This window comes from Patella vulgata, chromosome 9 (genome assembly GCF_932274485.2).
Source record: "Patella vulgata chromosome 9, xgPatVulg1.2, whole genome shotgun sequence".
NCBI classification, from domain to species: Eukaryota; Metazoa; Mollusca; class Gastropoda; family Patellidae; genus Patella; species Patella vulgata.
In genome coordinates, this window is record NC_065887.2 from 2444767 (window position 1) to 2458993 (window position 14227).

The 14227-nt window shown below is 39.4% G+C and overlaps 1 protein-coding gene across 2 annotated transcripts in view; it reads left to right on the plus strand.

The window, feature by feature from the left end:
• Window positions 1-13242, plus strand: part of LOC126832186 (tumor necrosis factor receptor superfamily member 16) — a 40196-nt gene extending 26954 nt beyond the window's left edge. The window contains exons 3-5 of one of the 2 annotated variants that reach the window (XM_050562897.2): window positions 4490-4786; window positions 8350-8472; window positions 10078-13242. In XM_050562897.2, the coding sequence (XP_050418854.1) occupies window positions 4490-4786; window positions 8350-8472; window positions 10078-10301 (644 nt within the window). In that variant the 3' untranslated portion in view covers window positions 10302-13242. The remainder of the gene's footprint in view (window positions 1-4489; window positions 4787-8349; window positions 8473-10077) is intronic. The other variant, XM_050562898.2, reaches the window with a different exon arrangement.
• The last annotated feature ends 985 nt before the right edge of the window (window positions 13243-14227 follow it).

Below are 14227 nucleotides of genomic sequence, written 5' to 3' on the forward strand. Positions count from 1 at the left end.
TCTACGTGTAATGAATTAAACAACAAGAATATAGTAATCAAGCTCAAACAACAATATGATAATATTATACACATCTCCTTGCTTAATTTTCACTGTTTCTCTTTACACTCGGCGTTTTATCACCGGAACATATTTGGTAATTAATATTAAAAAATTTTAACGACTAGATTACGTCGACTTCAAAGGATTTTTACGACACTCTACTCGCTTAATCGACAACACATTTTGCCGTTTGATCATAATTAATTTCAAAGCCATGTATTTGAAAAAATCGAAATTCTTTGATCTTTGACGGTTTATGTTCGAAAAATTCATTAAATGTAATTTTGTGGCGATAAAATTACCAAGCATTTTTGTCTTCAAAAGAATGCGCGGAGTGGTATTGGTTTAATTACTCCGAGCTGTTATCAATTTACTTTTTTTTTCGAGCATGTTTGGTATTGGGTGTATTTTGAGAAATGAATATTTGATCCTTTAATAGAGTGTGTTGATATTACATAAAAGTTATTTGATGTAACCTATAAAATATGATATTAAAGAACCATTAATACATATTATGAAATCAAACAGCATCCTAGAAACATTCATCTTTCCTGCAATGGCCACCATCAATCATCATGGTGGAAAAAATAAAAATAATCTAAATACATGCTGCCGCTATTCCTCTTGTGTCATCATGAGAGAGAGAGAGAGAGAGAGAGAGAGAGATGGGGTTTAACGTCCACTCGACACAAACTAGGTCATTTTGGGACTAACATATGGTTTAATTTTTTTTTCAATAATTCGCATGCGCGTAGGGTTCTTTAGCAGTGGGAGGAAACCGGACGACCCGGAGAAAACCCACGAGGTTGGACAGGCGATCCTACTCCTTGTCACGTATAACCGGGGATTCGAAACCACGCCAGTTGACTCAATGACTGGCTTTATGATACAGCGCGCACGTGCTAACCATCTAGCTTCCCTATTTTGTATGAAATCACTAAATTTTTGGATATGTTGTATTGACCATGCATGTCGATCATATTTTTTTATAAAATAATGTGGGCGATATTTACAAAACAATATCGATGATGAGCAAGACCGAAACTTAGCGTAGCATTATGTGTCACCCGGGCACATGAGAAATCTCCTCGGAATTTTCAGCCTGGGTTCGCCTTGTCAGTGACCCTGGGTGGAGGGTCCGGCAAGAAAAGACCTATGTTGGAACGAAAAATCCGAGGCCACTGACCGACCGCCATTAGAGGAATCCTTTGCGAACTACAAGGCTGTAAGAATTTCTCAAAGGCATAACTGTTCAAAGTGGTGTAATTCCTTATTCAATCACAGCATAAAGAGATTATCTACCTTTGAAACTTTGTCTTCTTAATTTTAATGTTTAAACATTTAGTTTGAGCACACGCTAGTGCGGATATTGCCCTAAAATTGAAAATCACCGTCAGCGGCTTTAAGTTAACCGGCGTTGTGACAGCTTGATATGGTGACGATGAGATGAACGAAGTTATAGAAGAAGGAAGAGACCCGGCCGACATTACCACAATTAAACTACAAATACGAGTTTTAATAGCTTGTATAATACAAGTTTCTTACAAACAAATTATTCTAATATGTCTTCAACGCTTCGTTGCTTCACAATATTCTTTTTATATTGAGAATAATCGCCTCGATTTATGATCTTTTTGTATAACAATGACACCACCTTGTCGTCGGCTAGATCAAAGAATAATTTAATTATCGCCATATTGCCAAGATGGCTATAAAACCACTAAAGAGGGTAAAAAAACTTACGCGTCAATTTATATGATAATATTTGTAGGGGTTTCTTTATCAAAACGTGTCCTATCTCGCGCTAACAGGTCGTCAGCGATAGAACATTCAGTGGACGCGGACGTTAACGATTCACTTGTAGTAGTCGATTATAGATCGTCGGTGATATTACATTATTGATAGACGCGGAAATCAAAACTCAAATAGTTTGGTGACTGTAGTTTTGACAAAGGCCGAATATGTAGTATTGATAGATGTTGTACATGAGACAGTGTATGCTTACTCTATCTAGAACCCCTGATATCACCCAGTCTAGATATATAGTATTGATAGATGTTGTACATGATACAGGGTATGGTTACTCTATCTAGAACATCTGATACCACCTAGTCTAGATATGTAGTATTGATATATGTTGTACATGATACAGGGTATGCTTACTCTTTCTAGAACGCCTGATACTACTTTCGATTTATTTCGGACGGGTACGTGGTTTTGGGTAGGTGTTGGCTTTAGCTTTAATTAGAGTTCGGAAGTAGGCTATCTGCCTTTCTTTGGTGTTGTATCTTATCGGAGGTTCGGAAGCAGACTAGCCTCCTTACTTTGATAATATTATATCTCATCGGAGGATTTCCGATAACTATGAGGGAACATACATTGTCCAGACATCGGTGAAACGGTGTACTCTTATTCCGAATTATAACTGTAAACAGCTCTTATACGTTTACTAGGTGTTGGGTGGCCGAATGTTTAACGCATGCGCGTTCGGTCACAAGGTCTGTCATTGAGTGAATTCGCGTGGTTTCGATTCCCCGCGTGTTTTTGACATGGAGTAGGGTCGTCCGTTCAATCTGGTGGGTTTTCTCCTGGTCCTCCGGTTTCCTCCCACAGCTAAAGAACCCTACGTGCAAGCGATTTTAATTTATCAAAATCAAATTGAACCATATTTTAGTCTCAAAATGACCAATGTAGGAATTTGGGGCCTGTTTAGTGAGCCACCGCGACTCTCGATACTAAGAAGATTTATGTTGTAATTTTGTAGTACGTGTATTACCCTACTCCCTTTAACTACGATTCCCATATGCTCCAGTGCCGTTATTTCCGCTTAATTTAATTCTAGCACAATTTGTTCATTACAATAAAAATATTGTATTATTATTTGATGAAACACGTGGTAAATATATTGTACTTCATTTCAATGGCAATTAAAATGTTGAAATACATTTCAAACTATAAAAAACATAACCTCATTAATATTTCTCTTTATATCAGATAATTTTGAAATTACAATTTAAATTATTTTGCATAAAATATACGCCTCGATAAACAAGATAGTAATAAATTTCATGCATGTTTGTATTGTGTTGATGATAATGATGATACGGGTACCGGCAGGTACCGGGATTATACCCGGGAAAACTACAAAACAAAGGAGAAAAGCAGCCATTTAGAAACACAGAAGCCGTAATAAAAATTGTAGCCTAATTGTTCAAATAAATGTAACAAAGTGATGATGTAGATAGATTATGTCGAAATGAAATGGAGTAACGCCCTACTTTGCTGCACCAATCGAAATAATGGAGACGAGCATACGACATGCCGTCTGATGTGAAGGAAATTTTTCTCGCCTATACTCCTTGTCAAATTCCAACTGTCAAGGGTTCTTTTGCGTTCACGCTAAGGTTTAAACTGTGTACACTTCTTTATCAACCCGGTTGGTGTAGAAAAGGTAGGACGTTAAACCCCATTTCATTACCCCGGATGCCGTAGTAAAGTAAGACGCTAAGCACTTTTTAAATTCATTTCAACTGTCATGGGTTCTTTTACGTGCACGTCAATATGAACACGGGACGTCGGTTTTTCGTCCCATCAGAACGACTAGACACTGTCCATGCCACCTCGCCCCGTCCTGCACAACGGATGAAGAACAACCACGTTAAATTTCATTTCATTTATAAACTCAAAATTATCAAAATGTGTTTAAAAAAAAAAAATATTAATAGCCCAAGCAATGTAAATACACTAAATCGGAATACGCTTATAGGACAATTTAAAAAATAAAATAACAAAACAATTATGCAAAACAGTCAATTACATCATCCGCCATAAAACAACTGATTGATATTAAGTTATAAAAAAAACCATAGATTATATAACTTTTCATTTTAACATAACTCATTTTACAATCCACACATTCACCCGTTTACTGATTCATTTTATATTCAATATGCGATTTATTCGGCTGAATTACCCAACATCAAAGGCGGTGGTATAATTTTGTATTCATGTTATAAATTGGTAGTCGTCATTAATATTGTCGCTGTATTATTTCACTCGGTGGTTATTGATTCACAGAGACAGAGAGAGAGAGAGAGAGAGAGAGATGGGGTTTAACGTCCACTCGACACAAACTAGGTCATTTTGGGACTATCATATGGTTTAATTTTATTTCAATAATTCGCTTGCGCGTAGGGGTCTTTAGCAGTGGGAGGAAACCGGAGGAACCGGAGAAAACACACGAGGTTGGACAGGCGACCCTACTCCTTGTCACGTACAACCGGGGATTCGAAACCACGCCAGTTGACTCAATGACAGGCCTAATGATACAGCGCGCACGTGTTAACTGACCATTCGGCCATCCACCCGTGACTCTTTTTACCTTAGGGAGCATAGCAAATAGATTAATCACCATTTTTTAATTCTATCTATTTTCTTATATTTTCAGCTCTGCCTATCTACCGGTACCCGACTGAAGAGTTTACCGACACAGATAACAAACAGTCCGTTCAAAATGATCACCCGAAATCAAACAGCAAACAGATAGATATTATTCCACTTTACTGCGCAATTCTTGGCGCAGTCGTCGTTGGACTACTAGGTTACGTCATCATGGTTCACTATCGGCGTATGAAAGAGAAGCGGTTAATCAGAGAACCGCATGACGACGTAGAATATTCTAAAGCCTCCGCTGGCGATTCTGGTATCTGTGTAGAAGTAGAGCATCAACAAAAAGTAGTTCCAGGTGAGAAAAACAAAAGTTTCATATTCCCGATTATCCAGTCCCTATATTTATCAGTTTATTTATCAGTGGCATCACATTCATTCTGGGAAGTGGGGTAGGGTGGGTGTCATTCTGGGAAGTGGGGTGAGGGTCATTCTGGGAAGTGGGGTAGGGTGGGGGTCATTCAGGGAAGTGGGGTGGAGGTGGGGGTCATTCTGGGAAGTGGGTTGGGGTGGGGTCATTTCCATACGGGAAATCCATCTAGTGTAAATTCAGGGTTAGCATTAGGTTTAGGGTTTCCCCCTACCCCCAAACCGATCAACGCAAGAACTTTCTTTCCTGGTTGACGATTCTTGTTACTATTATTACAAACTTAACGTCCAATACATGGACAGATTGATTTAAATAACGATTCTTCACATAGCTCTTTAGATTATAAGGTCTGTGATCGAGGCAGGCGGCGTGGTTTCGATTCCCCGCTGATACATCGCCTGTCTAACTTCGTGGGTTTTCTCAATGGTCCTACGGTTTTCTCCCACTTCTAAAGCCCCCCCCCCCCCCATGTGCAAGTGAAATATTGAAACAAAATTGAACCATATGTTAGTCCCAAGGACTTGTTCGTGCACTACACCCGGTTTATATGAGGAATCTTGTTCGTTTTCGTGCACAGCACACTAACCACGTTTACATGAGGGATCTTGTTCGTGCACAGCACACTAATCACGTTTATATGAGGGATCTTGTTCGTGCACACTGACTCGGTTTATATGAGGGATCTTGTTCGTGAACACTGACTGTTTAATATACAGGACGATCAAAGGACAGTGACAAATAAACCGCCATACATACAAATAGGTTATAAAATAATTGTTAAGAATATATGTTAACCTAGCTATATATATCATTACAGGCAGTTCCAGGTAGGCTAAATAGTTAAATATATTTTATGATCAATATTAAAAGTATGTCATTCATTCATTCATGCATTCATTCATTAGGTTCAATACACTAGATTATGGTAGCTGACATTGCAGCAAGTCGTTAATATTGCCTATCTAGACTTGAGAGTAATTCAAAATAAAAAAATAGATTTAAATATAAGAAGATAAGTGGGGTATAACAAACAGTAAATATTCCACACTGTATTGAAATATTAAAAAAACAATTTACAGTATGTTTTGAAGTAGATTAAACAGAAAATCTTTTCATGTTAATATTTACAAACGAAGCGTGAAAATTTAGAGGGCAAAGCCCCAGCCGCTTCCACCAAAAAAAAAGCAAAACCTCATTCATTAGGTTCCAAAATTATGGTGGCGCTAGTAGGCCTACTTATAATACAGTATGATTTTAACAATGGCCGTTCTTTGTAGGTATTTAATGCCCGCTTTGAACCTATTTGGATACGTTTAGCACATGCGCAGGGGTCTTTTCTGAGTTGGGAATCGTATACATGTATATAGCTGCGGTAAACACTCAAGGTTAAGCAGGCGCCTCTATCCCCACGCCACATACACTCACGGTCACACCGGAGATCGAACTCACGGCCGCAAGGCGAGGGTGACCTTTAGAAATAGCCCACCTGTGTAGGTCCATATTTAATTGATGGACGCTCATTAACGCCACCTAGGGACTAAAACAAGCCAGTTCCGGTCATAAAACTAGATAACAGATGTCATCAAAAATTTTAAACGTTTTTAATCCCCCGACACAAGATCTGGTGTTCAATCATTTCATCTACCTGTATTTATAACCTGGCTGACCTTTTAACCTTGACTCATACACTCACCTGTACCAGTCATAAAACATCAAACAATGCCGACAATCAGGTGACCCTCCAATAAAATGAAACAATCCCGTTCCTCATGTCTGAGTCTGAATGACTTTTAAAACTTTTATGACTATAGATATTTTGTGGTTTTTGTGTTTGATGTGTAAAAGTGCTCCCAGTGCAACAGTTTCCTTTGAAGCGGTTTGATTACAGACAATCCTTCAAATAGTTGAAACATCTATCTTATAGATGTCTTAACCGACCATTCATTTCGTTCTTTCTTCGTAGGACCAATCTGATTAAAATACAGATCTATATATTTCGTTTCGTTTTTTTTTATACTTTCGATGGCCTCTTCTATATGAAGTAAAGACGAGAGACGCTAATTGTAGGCCGGTTGGGGAGGCTCGGGAATTTCCGGAGTCAACAATGGCCGCTATATATAAATGAGTATGTTGGGGAACACTTACTCTAACCCTTTTTAGGAGACTGAACTTGGATCCAGTCTACCTTTTATTCCTCTTAAAAGGTTAGGGTTAGGGTTAGTATTCCCCCAAAATACTCATTTATATATAGTGGTCATTGTGGACCCCGGAAATTCCCGAATCTCCCCTGCAACTGGCATGCAATTAGCATCTCCCAGTAAAGACAAGTAAAACGAAATATTGAACTATAAAAAACGAAACGAAACGAAATAGGATCTGTGTTTTAATCAGAGTGTTCGTAGAATTTAACGCCCGCTCCCGCCTTGGGTGATATCGCAGCTAATTAAAGTGTTTTCTAATATATGTACAGGAGGGCCACAAACAAAGGTGATATAAGACAAACCCGCGGACGACACACACTACACAGATATTATGTTCTGTTTATATGCTTCCCAATCAATCGCTAAATTCCACTTAAAGATGAGATTGGTAAACTTGAAGATAAATATATAAGAGTGTGTAATAATTTAACCTTTCTCATGAGATGTAGAGACAGTGAAATTGTGCCACATGGACACCCCAGATTATTTCTATTACTGTTATTCTTAATCCATGTAGATGGTTTCTTATTGATTTCATATATATTGTCCACAGGTTTACTAAATTGTCATTGTGCTTGATAACGATAAGAGGATACTTGTCGAAACGTCGTGCTTTTAGAATAAACTAGTGATTGTTTCCCATAAAAACTGTGTTCTGTTAGATTATCATTATACACGCAATGAACAACAAATCAAATCAGACGGGCAAAAAGTTTCGCCGCCCCTGTGAAAAAATTGTCGACCATAAAAACAATAGATATACATTGTCCGTCAATTTTACAGCACCCCTAAGAACACGTTCCGCACCCTCGTTGCTCTGAGCTGGTTACAGCCCTGAATCAAATGTATGTAACTGGGGAACAGTCGTGTTGGAGAGGGTGGTTTAGGAGAGAGAGAGAGAAAGAGAGAGAGATGGTTTAACGTCTACTCGACACAAACTAGATCTAACACTTGGTTCAATTTTATTTTAATAATTCGCTTGCGCGTAGGGGTCTTTAGCTGTGCAGGAAACCCGAGGATCCGGAGAAAACCCATGCGGTCGGACAGGCGACCATATTCCTTGTCACATACTAGCGTGGAATCGAAACCACGCCACTTGACTCAATCACAGACCCTATGGTGCAACGCGCACCTGCTAACCATTTAACCAACCATCCATCCTACGTCTTTTGAGATAAAGTGCTCTCTCTACCCCCGCCACCCCAAGCCAATATCTTCACTATTTTATTTCCCATAACATCGAATAACTGTTTACTAGTCGTATCTGAATATTAATTATTATGATTTCAGTAGTATTAACGAGCAGTACGAGAATACGTGATTTACCAAGCAGTAAGAGACGAGAAATAGAGAGAAGCTTCTTACAGTCCACTAAAGACTCCCGTGACTGGCAGGGCTTGGCTAGAGAATTAGGTAAGATAATAATTAAAAACAGACTGTCTGACAAGTCTAGTCGTTCGGATGGGACGAAAACAGAGGCCACGGGCCACGTGTACCCCCTTGGCAGTAGGAATTCGATGACGTGTAGGCGGAAAGGCCGCTGTTCGGGTAAAATTTCCCTCATAGTACAACACTAATAGGCGGCGGAACTTTTAACACGGGACCACGAATATTCGTTCCACCCAAGAGACTTGAGGATCCGCACTTGTTCCTGAACCCCTTACTAGGGGAACCCACGCTGAAAACAACCCGAGGATCTTTTTCGGACACATCGGGATTGAACCTCGGACGCTTGGTAAGTGAACCACACTTACTGTTCCACCGCCCCCCCCCACGCCCGACACAAACATCGTGCCCCACCCCACCAGTACAAATTAATTGTCTAAATCTGGGGCCTGTTTCAGGAAATTTTAGTAATTTGATTGGATATTAGATTGATTTTAGTGCTTAAGAGAAGGAGAAACAGAGCCCTGACTTGTAAATATATGAAACCCACAATCCTTACTTATCAAAACGTATGTTCATTGCCCTTCCAACCTTATATAAGATTTATTTACACTTATATATCCACAAAATAGTTTGAAGGAGTAATTGATATGAATTATAGACGTCAAGTAGGTCTATAACACCTGTAAATCGATATACGCTTCACCTTAACAATATACCAGTCTATTAATATATCGGCTATAGTTTAATGGATGGCTGTCATAATACTGTTAATGTTGACAAATGAAATGAAATGGGGTTTAATGTCCTACAGTTCTGCCCCAACTGGGCTAATGAAGATGGTCATACACCATACAGTGTGTTATGAGTTAAACCGAATTCCAACTATCAAGGGGTCTTTTACCTGCACGCCAATGTGTACATGGGACATCGGTTTTCGTCCTATCCGAACAATTATACGTTGTCCCTTACCAGGCACTCCTTCCTGTATCCCTGACAATGGGGAACCGCGCCAGAAAATCCCGAAGAACTTTCTCGACCAACACGGGAAGCGAACCCGAGACCTACTGTTTAGCGTCCCAGCGTCTTATTGGCTGCAAAAGCGTTTTATAGCTGAGGTGCTGAAGGCGCCAGCCTCCTCGCGAAAAAAATCAAAGAAGTTGAAAAAATAAAACGGGAGAAAAATGCTAAAACCGATGAGAAAAATGAAAATGTACCCTAGTTAGGGAGGGCCCTAAAGGCAGACAAAATGGCCCCACATCTGACAAAAGGGCCCCTCTGGTCAAGGGAAAGGGCCCCCGAGTCCGAGTCAATCGTTTTCTATACACTGTTACTGGATATATATCAGAATGCACCAAAATGTTTTCTATTTTGCAAAATTTCTCGACCTCCGGTGGCCGGGGGGGGGGGAGAACCCCTTGGACCACCCCCGTGAAGGAGGGCCCTCAAAATAGTATAGCCTCCGCCATGATAAACCTTAAAACGCCCCTGACTAACTGAGCCACCGCGGATCACCGTCCTACATGAACATCTTGTCACAAGTGTTGAAAAATCATTTATAATGGACGCAACTAATTGTATTTCAAACAAAACGAGGATCTCATGAAAGCTTTTTATTTTCTGATTTTTCAGGTTTCAACACGAAGAAGATCGCCAACTGTGAAATAAAGTCACAAAGAGACTCATCCACGCCATTAAAACATTTACTTGCAGACTGGGGTCGTAATGATTCGGCGACGGTTGGAGTGTTTATACAGGCCATGAAAAATCTGGGACGTCATGACGTACTTCCGACGTTAAACGTTCACGACACGGCAGAGTTATGTCCCTTAGTGCCACAGAATAACATCGTGTGACGTTCGTGCATTTCATTTTAATTTAATATTTTGAATATCATTTTTTTCTATAAACTATTATAACATCCACTGGTGGGAGCTGGTGATATTTTTATTGTGATATCAGAACTCCTGTGAAATACGGAATTGAACAAAATAACGTGATGTATGTGTCGAACCCATAAAACAGTATCTTCATTTCCGGTGTGTAGATCAAAACTGTGCGTATTGTGTACCGAGGCGAGGGTTCTCCGTCATTTCCATAACTCCGTTGAAATATGGATTTGAAAAATAAAGTGATCATCCATCCCGCAGCCGGTATTAGTCATGTGTCAAACTCATGAAACAGTTTCTTCGCTTGGCGCGTGTAGAACAAAACTGTACATATTGTGAACCGAAACGAGGATTCTCCGCCATCACACCATCTTAAGAACCCGGGTGTAATACCATGGACAGAGGGGTAGGTTCAGTGTTCGTCAGTCCAATTAAACCACGTAACGTTATTAATAAACAGTGTCGCTTTTGTTTATCACGTCATCATCCAGCGGAAATCAAGTGATAACAAAACGGATACGTGTCACCGCATAAAAACGTATTGTCTTTTGTTCTTGAGGCTTGTCGACGATATCACCCTTCGTGGAAGTGGACGCAAAACTCCAGAAACGAACGAACGGTGTTGTTCTCGAGGAAGTGAATCCAGAATTATCCGAACTTTTCCGAGGATATATTGCCCAATGAGATATTTACGTTTACTACTAAGCAGGTGGTTGCAAGTAGCTGGTCCAAGTAGTTATTACGAGAATGCCTTGTGAATGCCTTGAAAAACAACCGTGTGGTCGTGGCCTTAATACCTCGTTTAGGATTAGAGTTAGGCGGTACATTATCGGGATTGCCGAAAGATTAATTTTCCGTATGCAAATCAGAAATTGTTGCAGCCTCGGACCTTTTGATAGATCTTATAAAGGTTCCATCGTACGGTCAGTGGCCTATAATCCCGGAAAAGCTGAATGGTCCGTGTTATTATTTGAATAAATAAAACGACTTATTATTTATTGTTTAGAACAATAGGACGCATGATCCACCGAGTATTAACAATGGAATGGCAGCCGTGAGCTGAATGGAATGACTATCATGAGCTGAATGGAATGACAGCCGTGAGCTGAATGGAATGGCAGCCGTGAGCTGAATGGAATGACTGTCAAGAGGTGAATTAAATGACAGCCGTGAGCTGAATGGAATGACAGTCATGAGCTGAATGGAATGACAGTCGTCAGCTGAATGGAATAACAGCCAGCCGTCAGCTGAATGGAATGACGGTCGTCAGCTGAATTGAATGACAACCGTGAGCTGAATGGAATTCCAGCATCCAGCATCCAAATGTTATTGTTGTTTAAAAGATGCAGGTGTTCGATAACCTGAGATGATTGGAATATTATAACTGGTACCACGGAGCATAGAATCGCAACTGAAAATCATACAAGAGATACGGTATGCGAATCGGGTAGGAGTGTTAGATCCATGTTTAAGTGAAAACATTATATACTGAACAAAAAGTAAATTGAAGCCTTTATAGAATATTTGATGGTGGATGAAACTTTTATTAATGTATTGATGTATTATGGTTCTTGTTTGCATTTTTCTCATTTGCAAGCGGACGTTAAATTATTCACTCTAACGTATTTGTGCATACATGTATTTGGTTTTGTATTAGAAACCTTCTCATTCTGTCTAATTTACGGTGAATGAACCCCATTATGCCTACATTAAAATGTGTGTGTATTGAGGATCTATTTAAGTACCTATAGACGTCCCCACACTTATGGTATATACATTATTAATTATAAATCTATATAAACTATGAATCTCAACTAGCCAAGCTAGTGTTTATTATAAATATATATATATATATATATATATCCACTATTTAATATCAATTCTATCTACACATATATCTATATAAATAGTTATTATATTCAAGCGCTTAAAGCGTATTTCAATATCTATTGTTATTCATTCATTATATATTACAAGATTTTAATCAGAGATGACGACAGCCGTGGCATTGCACCGTTTAGAGTTTAGAACACAGAGACGATGGAAAACTAATCCGATTCAAATACAGATCTATATTTCGTTTCGTTTTTTTTATACTTTCGGTGGCCTACACTACATGAAGATCTGACCGGTTGTTCTGGAAGGTCGCGTCAGGGGTCGTACGAGCGGCTTTTGACCCTATCACGTCCGACATTGATTAATCAATCGGCGTCGACCGCATCAAACAACAAGAACTCGCCGTAACAGTCCGTTTCATTAGTTCATCCTTCACTTCAATCAGAACATCCATAATATAACAAATCTTCCAGATCCTAGTGTATTAAAAACAAGTAAAACAAAATTTTGAACTATAAGAAACGAAACGAAATAGGATCTGTGTTTTAATCAGATTGATGGAAAACGTAAACGTTGAACTCCAAGTGATATAGGCTCGCTTGTTTTTGGAAGACCCGGGAGCCTGTACCTTATTCAAGGCAATTGAAATATAAACAATTTGTCGTGATTGGAGTGCTCAATCGATGGATCATCGGTATTCTTGAAATATTTTAGTTTTTAAGTTTAGGGATCCCCAGGTTGCGTTGCACGACGCACGTAAAACCGTTATAGCAAGATGTTCCGTGTACGTTAATCTTATGTGCGGCGCTTTGTGCAACGGCGCTTCTGTCTCAGTTATTGCAAAGTTATTTGTAAACATATATAGCACAGGGCACAGTTCTATTAAACTTTGATGTAATATTGAACGTGTACGTGCCTTCTGTACAACCATGGACGACAATCAACCTAGTGTTCTCCCTTTAAATGATGCAAATATTGAATTAAAACAAAAACAAGATTTAAACACTGTACAAGAACTTTTCCCACTTTCTCCTGTCTCCAATTCACTAACAATAAAACATTATAAAATTAATCGTGTGTTTGATTCGTTTTCTTCTTTTAAAGGTGACTTATACAAGAGCCTTGTGTTGGCTTCAAATGTTATATAAATTGTGTTTCGATTCCCCGGTTGTACGTGACAAGGAGTAGGGTCGCATGTCCAACCTCGTGGGTTTTATCCGGGTCCTCCGGATTCCTCCTATTACTAAAGACCGCTACGCGTAAGCGAATTATTGAAATAAAAAATTGAACCATGTGTTAGTCCCGAAATGACCTAGTTTGTGTCGAGTGGACGTTAAACCCCATTTCTCTTTATATATGTATATAAATTATGTTCATCGGGATTTTTTCGGCGTGGTGCAGGGCGGAGGATCTGATAAGGACAGCTGTCTAGTCGTTCGGATGGAACGAAAAGCCGAGGTCCCGTGTATACATTGGCGTGCACGTTAAAGATCCCTTGGCAGTTGGAATGCGATATAAGAGTAGGTCATAGTGCCGCTGCCCGGGCAAACCGTCTCTCATAGCACACTGTATGGCGCATGCCCGTCTTCATTAGCTCAGTAGGAGCAGAACAGCAGGACGTTAAACCCCCATTTCATTTCATTTATAAATTATTATTTAGGCATTTATTCACATGGTACGCCTATATTCAACTCTACGGAACAGCGGGTGGTGGAGATGTAAACGGATTGAAATACGGTCGCCATTTAATGATTTATTTTAAAATGGTGAATCATGGCTAAGTCTCGATTAACAAGTACTGTGGCTACGATAATAAACAATCTGTGACACATCTTGTCAAAACTTCCCCCTAATTAAAGTAATTTGAATGAAATTTTGAAAATATTCATTTTCCTTATCTATGTTTGAACTATTATAGCAAGAATGATCAGCTCTAAATCTTAAATAGTGCATCTTTCACTATCGAATCATCTCCAAGGCAACAAATTTTGACCCGCGTTTATCTTCGGTATCCTTCTGTTCTACCCCACTAAGCCCTGGGTCCATGTACCGGGGAG